Source organism: Oryzias latipes, chromosome 6 (assembly GCF_002234675.1).
Source record: "Oryzias latipes chromosome 6, ASM223467v1".
Lineage (NCBI taxonomy): Eukaryota > Metazoa > Chordata > Actinopteri > Beloniformes > Adrianichthyidae > Oryzias > Oryzias latipes.
Window position 1 is genome coordinate 31735055 of NC_019864.2, and position 18272 is coordinate 31753326.

General features: G+C 51.3%; 1 protein-coding gene across 1 annotated transcript in view; it reads right to left on the reverse strand.

Annotated features, from left to right (window-relative positions):
- Positions 1 to 2350: 2350 nt before the first annotated feature.
- The window catches only part of mrpl23 (mitochondrial ribosomal protein L23), a 47576-nt gene continuing 31654 nt past the window's right edge, over positions 2351 to 18272 (reverse strand). Inside the window, exon 5 of the mRNA XM_011492939.3 lies at positions 2351 to 2797. Within this exon, the coding sequence (XP_011491241.3) occupies positions 2633 to 2797 (165 nt within the window). The 3' untranslated portion in view covers positions 2351 to 2632. The remainder of the gene's footprint in view (positions 2798 to 18272) is intronic.

Here is an 18272-nt window from a genome sequence, read left to right on the forward strand (position 1 = left end):
TCCACCAGCATTCTGAGGAAGGACTTTGTTCATGGACACTGCAACAACTACAGGTACGAGTACGGGTACAGGTACAGATACAAGTACAGGTACGAGTACGGGTACAGGTACAGATACAAGTACAGGTATGGCTATAAGTACAGGTACAAGTACAGGTACAGATACAAGTACAGGTACGAGTACGGGTACAGGTACAGATACAAGTACAGGTACGAGTACGGGTACAGGTACAGATACAAGTACAGGTACGAGTACGGGTACAGGTACAGATACAAGTACAGGTATGGCTATAAGTACAGGTACGGGTACAGGTACAGATACAAGTACAGGTACAGGTACGAGTACAGGTACAGATACAAGTACAGGTACGAGTACAGGTACAGATACAAGTACAGGTACGAGTACAGGTACGAGTACGGGTACAGATACAAGTACAGGTACGGGTACAGGTACAGATACAAGTACAGGTACAGATACAAGTACAGGTACGGGTACAGGTACAGATACAAGTACAGGTACGAGTACAGGTACAGATACAAGTACAGGTACGAGTACGGGTACAGATACAAGTACAGGTATGGCTATAAGTACAGATACGGGTACAAGTACAGGTATGGCTACAAGTACGGGTAGAAGTGCAGGTAGTTTTTCTAGATAAGGAGAGAGAGTGGTCTAAGAACAGTTTTCTTAGCAAACCTCTTGGAGTCTCAAAGACCTGCAGAGAACAACCAGAGGAGCTGCGTCTGTTTCACCGTCTGCAGTTCAGATGTTTAGTTGGCCTCATTTCTCAGAAAAGCACATTGAGATGACGATTGTTGTACTATTCAAATAAAATTGAAGTAGTAAGAGTGAAGGGAAGAGGATGAAGACCGAAAGGTCCTGATGTTATACCTGTGGAGGTGTAGAGGTGTCTGGGAGGGATGGCAGTGGAGGTTCTGACTGAGTTCTTGGACTGGACCTTAGGTGGTGAGAAGATGTCCGAGGAACGAAGAAGAGTGCTGGATACACTCTGACCGTGCACGGATCAGCCAGCGTGCACGCGCATGCATTTGTCCAAGTCTGCACAACCTGCAGTTTTCTCTCCGCCTCCTGCCCTCAGCTGCAACGTGCACACGCTGTGCACGTGAGGGTGACGGAGTGCACAGACAGGATGAACCAATGGCAAACTGGGGAAGGAAAAATGCATGTGGCTCTTCTCCAAGAGAGGCCCCCCAACTGCTCCATAGACCAGAACCTGACCAGAACCTGACTAGAACCTGACCAGATCCTGGTCAGAACCTCTGTGCCCTGGCTGCTCGTTATTGCAGCAGAATGCGGTCAGTCTCCCTTGCTGGTTGCGACCCACTGCAGCTGCTGCAGCAGGGGGGAGGAGATCTGCCCTCAGCGGGAGGGAGGCAGGTTGCCCCCCCCCCCTTCCCAAAAATAAGGAGTGATGTCATGCAGCTTCACATGTGAGAAACAAGGTCATGTGTGCAACTAATGCACAGCTAAACAAGGAAAGAGGCGGCGGCGGCGAGGGAAGCGATGTTTAAAATATTCAACCCCCCTCCATTAAGTCCGCGTGTTGGGAGGGTCAGACCTGCACTGCACGCCTCCTCAGAGGAAGCAGCAAGGATGGGGGGTCCACCCTTTTTCATCCAGCAGCCCCATTCCAGCTCAGCATTTTCTCAGTGATGTCATCCCCCGCCGCGCCCCTTCTTCCCTCCGTAACCACGCAGCGTGTGCCGCATGACACGCAGCGTCCTCTCCAGAAATGCAGGCGCCCGCCGCTGCCGAGCAGGAACAGGAAGTGGCATTTCCCCCACAGACCTCCATCCTGCCCCCCCTCCACACCCCATCCTCTGACTGACGAGCAAACCTCTGCGTGAGCCGATGGGGCGGCGGCGGCGGCGGCAGAACCTGGTAAGGAGGAGGAGGAGGCCAGAAAAGGAACGGGATCGTTTCAGGAACTCTTTTGAATTCATTAAAAATATAACCGATTCATAAAAACTGCGAATGAAAAAGTCTGCAGAGGATGAACATGTGTGTGCGGGGGGGGGGTCATTCCTGCAGAGGAACATCCGTGACGTCAAACACGGACCAAGGCTTCCTGGCAGCTCACAGTGGGACCAACAGGATCAATATTGACATATGTGATAGATGAGCTGTCTGTCTGGGGGAGGACAGGGACCATGGGGGGGTTACTGTAAACTAATGGCAGCCCCCCCCTCTGACATCAGTCCAGCAGCCTGACTCAAACCCAAATCCTGACTTTGTGAAAGAGACAGAGGAGCTGGACTGAGCCCAGAACCGGGGGGGGGCGGACCTTTCAGTCCAGAACGTAGGAGAACCAAAGCAGGAGAACCGTCCAGAACCTTCAGACCAGCGTTTATTGGTTCTTGTTAAACAGCTTTCACACATAAAGAAACCTCTGGAGAGTCTGAGACGGAACCGTGCAGAACCGTCCAGAACCGTCCAGACCCACAAACTTCCTGAAACCTCATGTCACAGTTTTCATGAAGGTTGGAGGCGGTCCACTCCCCTCCTCTGATTCTGGACCTGCTCATCGGACCGCAGCCGCCAGAGCAGGCCAACGGTGTCGGCCCGTCTCTCGCCCCGGCAGAAGAGAGCGGACGGCCCACGCCCACCGCCGTCACAGTCCAAACCACTCGGTGACCCCCCCTCTCCTGGGGTCCAGCTTCTGCCGCTGCTTCTCGTCCTCCATGAACTTGTTCTGCATCTCCTCCATGGAGCCCTCGGCGGGGGTCTGGTCCTTCTCAGGGAAGACGTCAGGGAAGGTGAAGGTCTGGCCCTGAGCCTGACGGGACAAACGAAACCGATTAGCGACAAAAACATCTCATAACAGGAACATGTGGGGCAGAACCAACAACCGTATCAGAGAACGGTTGTTCCCCCCCCATAGAAAATGGTTTATTCCAGCTCCAACCAAATGACGTCAATTCTGTTGTCATTTTTTTCACGATGCGGACGCCGCCAGACGTCCTCAGTAAGCAGTGATTGGTCCAAGTCGGTCTGGGTTTCTATGGCAACCACTCTCACCAATCAGGAGTGAGCTTGTTTGGAAGGCCACGCCCCTACCACTTAAAAGCAGGCTGCAGGAAATCTGTCGTTTCGAGCACTGGATGTGGGGGCCAGTAGGCTCTACCTACATTTATTAAGGCGTCTGATTGGTCAGTTTATAACTGGAATTAAAAAAAATGTGTAAAGAATGAGAATTATCAAGAAGATGTTAGGATCAGGAGGATCAGGAAACTTTATTGTCATTTTATCATGATAAAACGAAATTAGGCTCTCTGGTCCCGGGCCAGCCGTTTACATTCAGACATAAATAATATATATCAATAATAATGTCAGTAAAATATCAGTCTGTTATGGTGTGGTTCCTGATGAGTATTGCACAGAAGTATTTTTTAAATTGCACAGTATTTTATGTTAAGTATTGCACAGCCCTGTGATATTGCACTTGGGAATTAGCTTGTTGTCCATAGAGGGGGGGGGGGGTGCAGTGATCAACCGGAGTTAAGCAGTCTGACTGCTTCAGGAAAGAAACTGTTCCTCAGTCTGGTGGTCCTGCTCTTTATGCTCCTCAGCCTCCTGCCTGAGGGGAGCAGGGAGAACAGAGGGTGTGAGGGGTGGGTGGGGTCTTTCAGGATGCGAGAGGCCCGTTTCCTGCATCTGGTCGTATAGATGTCAGTGGTGGACGGCAGGCTGCAGCCCACAGTCCTCTGTGCAGCTTTGGTCACTCGTTGCAGAGCTTTCCTCTCTGCCGCAGAGCAGCTGCCGTGCCACACCGTGATGCAGGAGGTCATGACGCTCTCCACCACACACCTGTAGAAGGAAGTCAGGACTGGGATCCCCATCCCAGCTCGCTTGAGCCTCCTCAGGAAATAAAGGCGCTGGTGTGCCTTCTTGACCAGGCAGGAGGTGTTGGTGCTCCAGGTGAGGTCGCTGGAGATGTGCACGCCCAGATACCTGAAGCTGGAAACCACTTCCACCGCGTCCCCTCCGATGTGAATGGGGGGGGGGGGGGGGGGGGGGCATCTGTCCTTCCTAAAATCCACTTTCATCTCCTTGGTCTTCTTCCCGTTGATGCAGAGGTTGTTGTCTCTGCACCAGCTCTCCAGATGTTCCACCTCCTGCCTGTAGTCAGACTCATCGTTGTTGGAGGTGCGTCCAACCACAGCTGTGTCATCCGCAAACTTCACGATCAGACAGCTGGGGTGACTCGCTGTGCAGTCGTGCGTCAGCAGGGTGAACAGGAGGGGGCTCAGCACACAGCCCTGGGGGGGGGAAAGAGGCATCAGATCCAGAACGTTGGTAGAAGGAGCATCAGCCGGTTATTTCTCTAGAGATGTTAATGGGATTTTGGCTCCTTGGAACCACTTCCCATTTGGAACGCCAGGTGGGCGGGGCTACTCAGTCCAGTTCTCAGAGACAGTCGATGGTCCTAAGATGAAAGGTCCCTCCTCTAGAAAGGATGAGGTACCAGACAGGACTCCCTGCGGTCCTCTGGTACCTCAGGGAGCAATCAGCTGGTTTGATGTTTGGAACTATTAGTGAAGCTCGCTGAGACGACAGTGATGTAATATTGGGCTACATGGATCAAAAGTGCTTCTTCCTCTCCGTCCCTCACTCCTCCTTCTCTTTGGTGTCTTGAATTCCCTCCTTTCCCATCTCTCTCCATTTCTATGGTCCTGATTTATTCAGAAGGAAAGGATGGTATCCATTATTTATTCCATACTAACCCATCTACAGCTAATGCATCACCAGTCCAACTGGCTCAGTTCATGGCAGAGAAGGAAGCACAGCCGCCTGACGGGTCAGGGGGGGGCACAGGTATCCTCCCCAGTCTGTCCACCAGCAGGTGTGGCTCCTCCTGCAGACGAGGCTTCTCCTCTGTTGCATACAACAAACTAAATAGCTCCAGTGACAGCAGCTGCCAATCAACCGGGGGGGGGGTGTTGGATATGTGAAGTATTTTGTTTGGGGCCAGCATGTGGGGGTGGAGTATTGGTCACAGAGAAAAATGCACAGCATTACCACAGAGCATGCTTTCCAGGCCCCTCAGCCAAAAGAGGGGCAAACCACTCTGCCCCGTGCAGAAAGAGCCTGGGGGGCAGTTATTGCACTGGGGGGGCAGTTATGGTCCTGACGGGCAAAACGCCGCCATGTCTTTACCGGAAAAAAAGAGCATAAGTATCTGGATCCACAGGAGACCCCACTACCAAGCCCATCCACCCCCCCCCCCCCCCAGTGGAGGGAGGAGGGGGGTAGAGTCCATATGACCTCACTGAACGACACCAAAAAGAATCCCAGACCTGCATCCGCTTGGGAACAATCCCACAGGATGAGGAGGAACGCTGATTAACGAGTCAGACCAGGACCAAAGCTGAACCTGAAATGTGGGACATGGGTGGACCAACCGCCCCCTCCCTGAGGGTAAAGGGTCCGAGCCCCCAGGGAGGTTGGGCAGACGAAAATGGATGGATGGATGTCCAGACGGATAATCATGTACAAGGACTAGACAGAGGTCCGATACCCCCCTCCAAACATGAGAGGTGTATACTTTAAGGGGCGTGTCCTTGTGATGTCACAACATGGCTGCCATGCTGCAGCTGTCATTCTGACCTATGCTGTGGCAGAAGGTGAACTTGCTTTGTCGTTTCTGTCCAGAGCAGCTCACAGTTTAGTCCATTCTATCACGTTAAACGGGAACACAACAGGACAGTTGGAGGCTGGGGGAGCAGTGACCTGCAGACCCCCCCCCCAGGAACCGCTTGGTGGTTTCAATACCAGGAAATACAATAATGTAGACAACACACAATCCTGCCATTGGTGCAGATACGTGGCTCTGTAATGAATCTGTCTGCTGCTTGATGAAGCATGGGGGGGCAAAGTGTGTGCAGCAGTGGGGGGGCTGACGGGGTTGCCAGGTTGGGCAGGTTTTTACCCCAATCTAGCAAACTGCAGACACGTAGACGCTGCGTTGGCATGAACTCTGTGAGGAAGTTCAAGCTCTTCACTGTATTGAAGAAAAACGGCATCTAAAGTATGGCTCTGGTCACGCTGGTATCAGGACCCCCCCTGGGTATCAATACTGTCGATACTCAGATCGATCCGCCCACCCCTAACGCCTGCTGTGGGAAGTATTGATTAGATCGTCTTAAGTCATTTGAGCCTCAGGCCTCTGATGGCTTTCAGGAGGAGCTCATGAGAAAAATGCTCAACCTTCAACCCAAGGAGAAATTCCCCGTATCGTGTTTTTGTATCGTCTTCTGTTCATGACCCAGAATCTTTACATCAGGCCTTCTGCAGGACGAAGAGGACAATAAATCAAGGAGACAAAGATGCTGCGTGAAGACATGAGGCGGCAACAGTGAGAGGTGAACGCCGAGTCTGAGGAATACGAGCAAGAAACCAAAGCAGTTCCTAAAGCAAACACTGTCGCATGACAATTCCTAGTTAAGGCTGCATTGTTGGACACATTATGTATACAAGGAGTGAAGATTAATACCAACCTCACAGAGTACAATTCACAAAAGCAACAAAGCCCCGAGACCGACAGCAACAAAGCGCTGAGACTCGTTAAACAAGTCTTATTGTTGGCGGCGGGCCACGCCTCGTGTGTCTGTGTGAGTGAGCGTGGATGTGTAGCGTCTGTTGGACACATTTCCACTCCGCTGGCAGGAAACATTCCTGTTTTTTGGGTGAAACGTATACATGGAACCGCAGCAGAGGCCAAAGCAATCCTCAGTCTTCCTCCATGTCCCTCCCCTCGCTGGTGTGAGACCTGTGTGTTCCATTGTCTCCTGACTGATTTATGTCGAGGAAAAAGCCCCCCCCCCACCAATTCACCAAAATCCACAGGAAGGACAAAAAAAAAAAAAAAAAAAAAAAAAAAAAAAAAAAAAGAGTTCAACAGGAAAATCAAGCCTCGTCTGCTTGTAAAATGTCCGTTTTAATGTGAGTTTTTCAGAAAAGAATCGAGGTTTGAACTGAATGGGGTGTCACTGGACCCTGTCCCAGGGTGAAGGCAGGTAGACCCTCAACAGGTAACAACACACAGAACCCCCCCCGACCAACCTCGAAAACATGGTTTTGGGAGGAAGACGGATCCAAGGCGAGAACAGGCCAACTCCACACGGGGAAGGCCCAGCCAGGATTCAAACCAACGACCGTGTCGTTGGTACAAACCCCCACAGCACCTAGACAAAGCACCCCTTAAAATAAAAAGGATTTGTGTTAAAGAGTGAGCAACGTTTGTTAAAAACCCAGAAATCACAAACCTTTACACTGTCGTCTAGAAGGAGAGAGTCTGAAATGTTCAACGAATGTCCGCTTAACTGACCTGAACCCACCAACATGACACCCCAGGGAGGACAGACGGACCGCGGCCCGACCAAACATGCGGACGCGACGCTGAAGGAGGTTTTCCAGAAGAGTCTATGTTGGTGGAGTTCTTCCAATAATCCAAAGACCGGCTTTCCTGCCAACATTTTATTAGTCTGCTTTCAACAGCTTCAGCTTCCCATAAAACCTCGTCTCCATCCATCAGCGATCTCCTCAGGACGTCGGCGTTCCCTCCAGAACAGCCACTTCAGACGGAACAGCATCGCTCCCATGAGCCATGCAGCCAATGGGGACTTTTCCTTCATTAGGGTTGGGATGAAACTGAAAGAGTCCTCTCTGGGTGGGGCTGCGGTTGTCCCATGACCCCCCCTACCTTCTTCAAAACAAGGAAACATTGAGACTGACGGGGGCTTTTGGTGTGGCGTTGACGGCGTGGAATGGCTGACACCTTTAAGATGGCTGGTGCTGAAGCGGCTGGTGTGCAGAAGCTGCCGTGCTACGTCAGGCGCCTCCACGGCTCCGTCGTTGGGAAAAGTTAACCACAGGTGTATCAAATATACCAAATCAGCAGAGTAACACCTGGACGTCTGAACTTCACAGCAGGGAAGTGACGTCCAAACGTTCAGCTGCTTGGAAAACTGCACTGGCGTTGGATTCCTGCAGAGTCCTTCAGCCCAGATGATTTCAAAGCAGCGCCTGGGTTTCAGTTTACTGCAGTAAGTTCTGAAGAAATGACTTGGTTCTAAATATACTTGATTATTTGAATAAAGAAAAAAGGCAAGAGTATAACAAAAGTCAGGTAGTCGATGATGAGACGTCACGCGACCGCCTGCTACCATGGTGGAGAAGTCGTATCGGAACACGTCTGTAAAATGTTCCCCTAAAGTTTGGGGAGTTTTTTCATTTTTCCTCTAAAGATGAAAACAGTCGTTCTCTGTTGGGAACCCTGTTGACTGTGGGTGTTTTCTAGTAGTTGTGTTTCTATCGAGGTGTTGCTGCGTATCTAGTCATCGATCTGCTGGAACTCCAGTCCGCAGAACTCAGTGTTTGTAGTTAAATGATTTACTGCTGGAGTTAACCAGGAAGTTGAGAGGAAAACCTTTGAGCGTAACATTGACACAGCTAGACATAGAACCAAGAAAACACGTGAAATCATAGAAGTGTGTTTGGCTCTCCAGTGTAAACTAAATCACATTTCTTATCTCTGGTTTACATCTGTACTTCTGAATCAAACATTCTTGCAGTAACTGTAGAGAATCAAACTCAGTGTGGAAGACGTCCGTAGGTCTCCATCACCGTTTCTGCAGCTTCTTCCGTCTGTCTGGGGGGGCCTTGTGTGTTTTTGTCAGAGGCTGATTGAAAATGGTTACCGTTCCAGACCGTCAGCATTAAATGAAGGCAGAAGCTAGACGCCAGTTCTGACGCACAGATGAGGAGGAGCAGGAATCATGGAGACGGGAAACACGACCTCTGACGTCCAGCTCAGATCAGTGCCGGCCGGCCGCTGATGCACAGTCTGCCCAGAAACAGCAGCAGAGTCAGAGTGAATGTGAGCGGAGCTCATGGTGGTCGTGTCTGGACATGTCCAGTCTCAGCCCAATGGGGTGGCACCTCAAAATAAATTCATTCTTAACCCCCCCCCCCCCCCCAAGGCACAAACAGCTGTTCACCATCATTATCCCCTTCAAGTATGTCATTCCCCCCCCCCCCCACTTTCTTTCCTTTACATGTAAACAACCCTCACATTCCCTGCCCCCCCCCCCCCCCCACCCCCCAGCTTTAGCCCCAAACAGGCTGAAACTCTCACCCTGACATAAACATCTGGGCGATGCCCCTGCCCCCTCCCAGACTCACACAGGAATGTGGGGACCAGCTGGTGGAGAAAAGAAAGAAACCAAAACAGGAAATGCATCTGTGGGGGCCAATCAGAGGCCTTTATCAGGCCCGTGGTGGCCCGGCTAATAACACGGGAGGGGATGACTGGCTGATCAAAGCGGCAGTTGTGTCAGGGGGTCAAGAGGTCAAAGGTCATCAGGAGCGGTTACTGTGCGTGCAGTGGAAGCTTCTTCTGAATACGGAGGAGCAGGAATCAGGATGAAGAGGACGGTCCTGCGGATGAAGATGTGATCCAGTTCTGCCGCCCAGACCTTCAGTCAGATCTAACACGGGAAAGAAACTGGGTAACAGAGGACACCACCGTCTTTTTCTGGGCGGGTAACAGAGGACGCCATCGTCTTGTTCTGGGCGGGTAACAGAGGACACCACCGTCTTTTTCTGGGCGGGTAACAGAGGACGCCATCGTCTTTTTCTGGGCGGGTAACAGAGGACGCCGTCGTCTTTTTCTGGGCGGGTAACAGAGGACGCCGTCGTCTTGTTCTGGGCGGGTAACAGAGGACGCCATCGTCTTGTTCTGGGCGGGTAACAGAGGACGCCATCGTCTTGTTCTGGGCGGGTAACAGAGGACGCCATCGTCTTGTTCTGGGCGGGTAACAGAGGACGCCATCGTCTTTTTCTGGGTGGGTAACAGAGGACGCCATCGTCTTGTTCTGGGCGGGTAACAGAAAACGCCATTGTCTTGTTCTGGGCGGGTAACAGAGGACGCCATCGTCTTGTTCTGGGCGGGTAACAGAAAACGCCATCGTCTTTTTCTGGGCGGGTAACAGAGGACACCACCGTCTTGTTCTGGGCGGGTAACAGAGGACGCCATCGTCTTTTTCTGGGCGGGTAACAGAGGACGCCGTCGTCTTGTTCTGGGCGGGTAACAGAGGACGCCATCGTCTTGTTCTGGGCGGGTAACAGAGGACGCCATCGTCTTGTTCTGGGCGGGTAACAGAGGACGCCATCGTCTTTTTCTGGGTGGGTAACAGAGGACGCCATCGTCTTGTTCTGGGCGGGTAACAGAAAACGCCATTGTCTTGTTCTGGGCGGGTAACAGAGGACGCCATCGTCTTGTTCTGGGCGGGTAACAGAGGACGCCATCGTCTTTTTCTGGGTGGGTAACAGAGGACGCCATCGTCTTGTTCTGGGCAGGTAACAGAGGACGCCATCGTCTTTTTCTGGGTGGGTAACAGAGGACGCCATCGTCTTTTTCTGTGCGGGTAACAGAGGACGCCATTGTCTTGTTCTGGGCGGGTAACAGAGGACGCCATCGTCTTGTTCTGGGCGGGTAACAGAGGACGCCATCGTCTTGTTCTGGGCGGGTAACAGAGGACGCCATCGTCTTGTTCTGGGCGGGTAACAGATGACGCCATCGTCTTTTTCTGGGCGGGTAACAGAGGACGCCATCGTCTTGTTCTGGGCGGGTAACAGAGGACGCCATCGTCTTTTTCTGGGTGGGTAACAGAGGACGCCATCGTCTTTTTCTGTGCGGGTAACAGAGGACGCCATTGTCTTGTTCTGGGCGGGTAACAGAGGACGCCATCGTCTTGTTCTGGGCGGGTAACAGAGGAGGCCGTCGTCTTTTTCTGGGCGGGTAACAGAGGACGCCATCGTCTTGTTCTGGGCGGGTAACAGAGGACGCCATCGTCTTGTTCTGGGCGGGTAACAGAGGAGGCCGTCGTCTTGTTCTGGGCGGGTAACAGAGGACGCCGTCGTCTTGTTCTGGGCGGGTAACAGAGGACACCACCGTCTTTTTCTGGGCGGGTAACAGAGGACGCCATCGTCTTTTTCTGGGCGGGTAACAGAGGACGCCGTCGTCTTGTTCTGGGCGGGTAACAGAGGACGCCATCGTCTTGTTCTGGGCGGGTAACAGAGGACGCCATCGTCTTGTTCTGGGCGGGTAACAGAGGACGCCATCGTCTTTTTCTGGGTGGGTAACAGAGGACGCCATCGTCTTGTTCTGGGCGGGTAACAGAAAACGCCATTGTCTTGTTCTGGGCGGGTAACAGAGGACGCCGTCGTCTTGTTCTGGGCGGGTAACAGAGGACGCCATCGTCTTGTTCTGGGCGGGTAACAGAGGACGCCATCGTCTTTTTCTGGGCGGGTAACAGAGGACGCCGTCGTCTTGTTCTGGGCGGGTAACAGAGGACGCCATCGTCTTGTTCTGGGCGGGTAACAGAGGACGCCGTCGTCTTGTTCTGGGCGGGTAACAGAGGACACCACCGTCTTTTTCTGGGCGGGTAACAGAGGACGCCATCGTCTTTTTCTGGGCGGGTAACAGAGGACGCCGTCGTCTTGTTCTGGGCGGGTAACAGAGGACGCCATCGTCTTGTTCTGGGCGGGTAACAGAGGACGCCATCGTCTTGTTCTGGGCGGGTAACAGAGGACGCCATCGTCTTTTTCTGGGTGGGTAACAGAGGACGCCATCGTCTTGTTCTGGGCGGGTAACAGAAAACGCCATTGTCTTGTTCTGGGCGGGTAACAGAGGACGCCATCGTCTTTTTCTGGGCGGGTAACAGAGGACGCCGTCGTCTTTTTCTGGGCGGGTAACAGAGGACGCCGTCGTCTTGTTCTGGGCGGGTAACAGAGGACGCCATCGTCTTGTTCTGGGCGGGTAACAGAGGACGCCATCGTCTTGTTCTGGGCGGGTAACAGAGGACGCCATCGTCTTGTTCTGGGCGGGTAACAGAGGACACCACCGTCTTTTTCTGGGCGGGTAACAGAGGACGCCATCGTCTTTTTCTGGGCGGGTAACAGAGGACGCCGTCGTCTTGTTCTGGGCGGGTAACAGAGGACGCCATCGTCTTGTTCTGGGCGGGTAACAGAGGACGCCATCGTCTTGTTCTGGGCGGGTAACAGAGGACGCCATCGTCTTGTTCTGGGCGGGTAACAGAAAACGCCATTGTCTTGTTCTGGGCGGGTAACAGAGGACGCCATCGTCTTGTTCTGGGCGGGTAACAGAGGACGCCATCGTCTTTTTCTGGGTGGGTAACAGAGGACGCCATCGTCTTGTTCTGGGCGGGTAACAGAGGACGCCATCGTCTTTTTCTGGGTGGGTAACAGAGGACGCCATCGTCTTTTTCTGTGCGGGTAACAGAGGACGCCATTGTCTTGTTCTGGGCGGGTAACAGAGGACGCCATCGTCTTGTTCTGGGCGGGTAACAGAGGACGCCATCGTCTTGTTCTGGGCGGGTAACAGAGGACGCCATCGTCTTGTTCTGGGCGGGTAACAGATGACGCCATCGTCTTGTTCTGGGCGGGTAACAGAGGACGCCATCGTCTTGTTCTGGGCGGGTAACAGATGACGCCATCGTCTTGTTCTGGGCGGGTAACAGAGGACGCCATCGTCTTGTTCTGGGCGGGTAACAGAGGACGCCATCGTCTTGTTCTGGGCGGGTAACAGAGGACGCCATCGTCTTGTTCTGGGCGGGTAACAGATGACGCCATCGTCTTTTTCTGGGCGGGTAACAGAGGACGCCATCGTCTTGTTCTGGGCGGGTAACAGAGGACGCCATCGTCTTTTTCTGGGTGGGTAACAGAGGACGCCATCGTCTTTTTCTGTGCGGGTAACAGAGGACGCCATTGTCTTGTTCTGGGCGGGTAACAGAGGACGCCATCGTCTTGTTCTGGGCGGGTAACAGAGGAGGCCGTCGTCTTTTTCTGGGCGGGTAACAGAGGACGCCATCGTCTTGTTCTGGGCGGGTAACAGAGGACGCCATCGTCTTGTTCTGGGCGGGTAACAGAGGACGCCGTCGTCTTTTTCTGGGCGGGTAACAGAGGACGCCATCGTCTTCCTGATGCTGAGTTGTAGGCTGAAAGAGTCAGGAAACCCAAACAGGAGCTTTGGAGGAGTCACAGGGGGTTTGCGTGTGAGTTCAAATTCTGCTTTGCTCTCCATAATTCATGCCCCCTCTCCACTGAGCTCTTATGAAACCTCACTCTCCGCCTCACACACATAACCTCTACTTGGGAGTAAATTTTCCAAATCAGGAGATGGGAGGTGTGGGGGGGCTTTCAGGGAACCCTGATTACCAGGAAAGGCTTTTCCTTTCCTTGGCCTCACATCCACATCCACACACTAATGAGTGGATCAGCCCATTTGTTCCTCCAAAAACATTTACACACCAGGAGTGTTGATGGAGAGAACGTCAGCAGAACTCTGTGAAGGAGCCGCCATCTTTCCAGAGAGCGTCTGACCGGGCCCTTCCTCTGAAGACGCCACAGCCGAGCGGGGTTTGTCTCCGTGTGTGCGGGACAGTAGTGTTTCTGCCGTTGCGATAGGATTCCTTCATGTTCTGCTCCAGCGGTACAATGTTGTTTCTGCTCTGACCCTCAGATCACATTGATTTTGAATTCATGGTTTTTACATCAGCAGAACAAACACTGAAATATTTCAATCTCGTCTTTCATGGTGATCTTTGTCTCAGAAGATGAGCAGCCCAAACGTCCTGGTCTCCTCCTGCACGGGGGCGTGAAGGACATCCGCCTGAGGAGCTGATGGAGTGGAAGCTCAGGTGCCTTCCGCTCATCTGCAGTGTGGGTCTGGAGACTCTTCTTCTTCTGGACAACAGTCTACAGATTTTCTATCAGATCAGATGCTGGTCAGTCAAGCGCGGTGACGCCATGGTCCCTGAAGCAGCTTTTGGTGGCTTTGGACCTTGGCGTTCAGAACAGACTTTCACCTGAATAGAGGACTTTGGATCACGGGGGAACACCCTGGTTCAGTTTCTCCACCAAACTCTTCTGTGTCTGGGTCAGGAGTGACACGGGACATTTGCAGATGGAACGTCCACGCCTCGTATCCGTCAGTGGAGGTTCTGGATGGTCTGGCTCCAGTCCTCACATTCTTGAACCGAGATTCTCCTGGGGGTGAAGGTTCTCCTGATGCGGCTGCAGCTTTTTCCATCCACTCAATTCTCCGTTCTCGTGCGCTGATGCAGCGCTCTGTGACCTAGCATTGACCTTTAGCGCCCCCCTTGTAGACGAGTGTCCTCTGGACATGTGTGGCATCAGTCGTCTTCCCCAGGAAGGATCCTGATTCACACTGAAACGTTTGCATTGAATTTATTAGACAATATTAAAGTTTGGGCGTTTCTTTATCAAAAATATAGGAAATAAAGGATTTATATTGCAATCTTTGTGTAATCTTTGTTCACTTTTTGAAATAAATGACAAAGCATTAAACCTGTTCAAAATATTCTTTTGGATCCGTATCTGTATTTATTATTTTATTTACTCGTTTTCTTGTACTCAAGTATTTTTCTTTCTGCTTCATTTGTGCGTCAGATGAGCTGGAGTCATGACGGAGAAAAAACGTCCTTCTTGGTGGGTTAACGTCGGATCATTTAAAAAAGCGATTGCTTCTTGGACGACACTTTTTACGTCTCATCTTCATCTTTCAGCTGCTCCCTGTAGGGGGCGCCACAGCGATTGGTCTGCACCCCCCTCCCTCGTACCAGCCTCTACCATGTTCACTTTTACCCTAGTAGATCTCTGACTCCTACTTTGTAGCTTTAATGCTACACATCCCTGGAAGACCTTTAGTTTATGGTCAGAGTCTGATGAATTGTCCTCACATGAACAAAAACACAGAAAATCCCTGCTCCATTTTATTCACTATATTTGGAAAAAAGCCAGAATTTGAATGGTAGACTATTTTTTAGTCTGATTCCACAACCAAAAATGGTTTTTTTTTGTTCAAACTGTTACTCAGTTCTGGAGTAAATATTATTTTGCCGTGGCCATTCACTGACAGATCAACTGCTGTGTCTTCCTACTTCCCCTGAAGGATAAAATGTTCAAATGACAAAACATTTGTCCCATGAAAACATTAGAAACTCCAACAAAACAGAAGTAAAAATAAAAAGGACACCTGAAAATATACAGGTGAAAGAGATGGATAAAGAAAAAGGAAGAAGTTTGAATCTCTGTGTAAAATCTGATTCTTAGAGCATTGAATCAAATATGATCAATATCGTTTTCCAGTCGTTCCAAAATGTTATTAACTAAAGAAAAAACACCAAAAAGAGGAGAAACGTCAAATAAAAAACAGAAGGAAGGGCAGATTAACAGTAGAATAGAAGTAAAGATAGAAACAAATAGAAAGACGTGAAAAGGTAAATTGGTGAGATACGGTTATGCGGAGGAGGAAGCAGAGAGTTTGCGTGACAGGGAGGGAAAAACAGCAGCAGCCATCCAAACGCTTCAAAATAATAAAATTCCACAAAGATAAGCAAGATTTCCCGCTCGGCCCTGATTCAGCACCTCCTCGGAGCAGAGGCCCCCCCTTAAAGCAGCCGGGAGGAAGGTGAGGGGCCGGCATCCCCCACCCTCACACATCCTGAGCCAGGGACACATCGTCTGCTGCAACCGGGAGGCCGCCACCGCCACTTCACAGCAAAATGTTGCCATCTAGTGTCAGTCAAACGGGAACAAAGCAAACCTGCTCCTGTGCTGTGAAGATGGAGGTTTGTGAACCGGAGGAGGGATCGAACGCCAGTGCGCCGTCAGCCTCAGCAGACCGTCTTCTGAAGAGCGCCACTTCAACCAAAAGCTCAATGAAAACTGAAGCCACGACACAGAACGCCAGTTGGATGTTCCCGTACCAGAGAACGCCACGCCAGAACGGGAACCCATGTATCCACGAGACACGGGTCATTACCAACGCCATCATGTAAAGCACTCTGAAAAGGTATTCAAGGATTTCTGAACGGCCAAAGCTGAAAACATAACCAGCCATTTGACGATCCCGTTTAGGGTTAAAACAGGTGAAGGCCGCCTCTCCGTTCTCGTCTCCTCACATGAAGCCTGTTACCTTCCAGAGGCCCTGATGCGGGTGGAAGCCGCTGGTCTGACCTCAGTCCTGGTTTTGGGTGAGCAGATGGGACACTGGTGTGGACGGTTTCCCCTACAGTCTCTGACTCTCTGGGACAGCTGCCCCAACAACAGGCTGTCCTCCCAGAACCATGTTTCACACACAAACACCCAACCGCCCGCCGGCTGGCTGAGGGTTTCTATGGCAAACACAAACACAAAGGTGGTGAGGAGAAAGCAGCCCGGGGCATGTCTGCCGCCGTGTCAGAGGGACGGTTTTCCTCTTTTGAGTTGGTTTTCTGTCATTTCTTCTTTTGCTTGGCTGCTTTTCTCTCGTTTCCTGGATTTTTCAGATGGCGTGGTCTCTCATGGAAGTCGACAGGAAATGGCGTTCTCCACAGCAAACATCTCAAGTAATGAAGCCACCACTGCAACAAATTACATTCAAGGTACCACTGTGATCCACTTTAATGATAACACAGCATGACTGGGTAAATGTTCACGACCCAGAGGTGAAAGGTATCCCACCCCCAAACTAACCCAGTTTGTATGGTTTTTGAAAGACACGCCATTCATTTAGCCTTTTAAGAAGCGTCCTGACTCTAGATGATTTTCCTGTGGATGGGGGGTAATCACAGGTATCACATGGTACAGGGAATGGTTGCATTGGCTCCTCCCCACCATGGCGTGTCCTCTTCATCGGTTTAGTGAAAGGCAGGTTACCGGGGTGAAACTTGAATGACCAGCCGTCTGCGTCAGAGCGCACACCGTTACGTTAACGCACGTCGCTTTCACAGAACACAAAACAGGTGTGGCTCATCATTTAAGGTCAGATCATGTGACATTGGGGTCAAGTTGTTGGTCATTTCACTTTAGAGCAGCATGCTCATCCGGTCCACCGAGCCGATGTAGCTCAGCATCCAGCGCCGGTCCAGCCTGATACCATCAGACTGCAGAAGCACTACTGTGCAGAGACCAACAGCCTGATAATCCATCCCAAAAAGCTTTTTCTGCTTTGTTGGGTCTTAAACAGCAAACCTCTGCAGATGTGAATGCGGTGGATTCCAGCTCAATTCTTGGATTTGAACGTAAACCACACTAAAGACATATATATATATACATACATAAATCATGCTTTAAAATGATTTTTGCTTAACTAAAGATTATGTCTGAGCTTTGGAAAAATGACCATTTTATTATCTTGACTTGTTTAATCTTCTTTCCCACCAGTTTCTAACAGAAACAAAGGAACATATTTGTGTTTTTTATCCAAAACCCAGAAAAAATGAATGTTTCTGCAGCCGCTGGCTGTTTGAGAAGACGTCAACAGCACAGAAAGCCTTGACCTACATCTCCAATCCTTCTCAGTTAGCAGTTCCCCTGAAATCACCTCGTCTTCCGTTCTGTCAGTCTCTACATTCTACAGCCTTCAGCGCCCCCTCCGACCGAAAAAGGCCCGTCCACTGAGGGTGGGACCCAACAATGACCAACCAAAGAGTGAAACAGAGGCAGCTTTCCCAGAGCTCGTGGCCCCGCCCGCTCCAGCCCATCAATAGGCAAATCACTCACTGCCCCAAAGTTCACCAACCTGCCAGAAACATTTTTAATATTCAGCAGCAGGTTTGTCCCTGAAGTCGTCTCCCACATGGATGTGTGCGCCCTCCTGAGCCCGGTGACAGCGCTGGCACACTGAAGGAGTTTGAGCCAGACGAGAAATCCAATTACACCGACTCTTTATGAAGTCATGTCTGCAACCCAGGTCAAAAAGTGCAATCCAGATTCACATTTTCCAACATCCAGCCCATGCAGCATCAAACAGACGGAACAATGTGAGCTGACTGCGAAATTCTGAAGCGAGTGTTACCATGAGCACGGCAGAGCGTAAAGCAGTTTGACTTTAAACACGCCGTCCGGCCGTAAAGCAGCACAACTTGACAGACTTTTGGTTTTCTACTGCTGTTTTTGCCACCCCAACAACTACCCCGTCTCAGTGCCTGTGACTGCTTTGCCCCATCTCTGGACCTCCCTGATCTGGCACGACTCCATCACGGCCTTAGTTACCTCGCCTGTTTACCCCTCTCAGCCCCTCACACACATATATACTTTCCCACACATGGGGCACATTTCACACAGTCAGGCGTAGATACCTCTGCGCCTGAACCGGAGGAGAGCGGCCGTCACGGAGCGCCGCTAACGGAGACCCCTCTGACCGCAGAGCAGGAACACGGAGC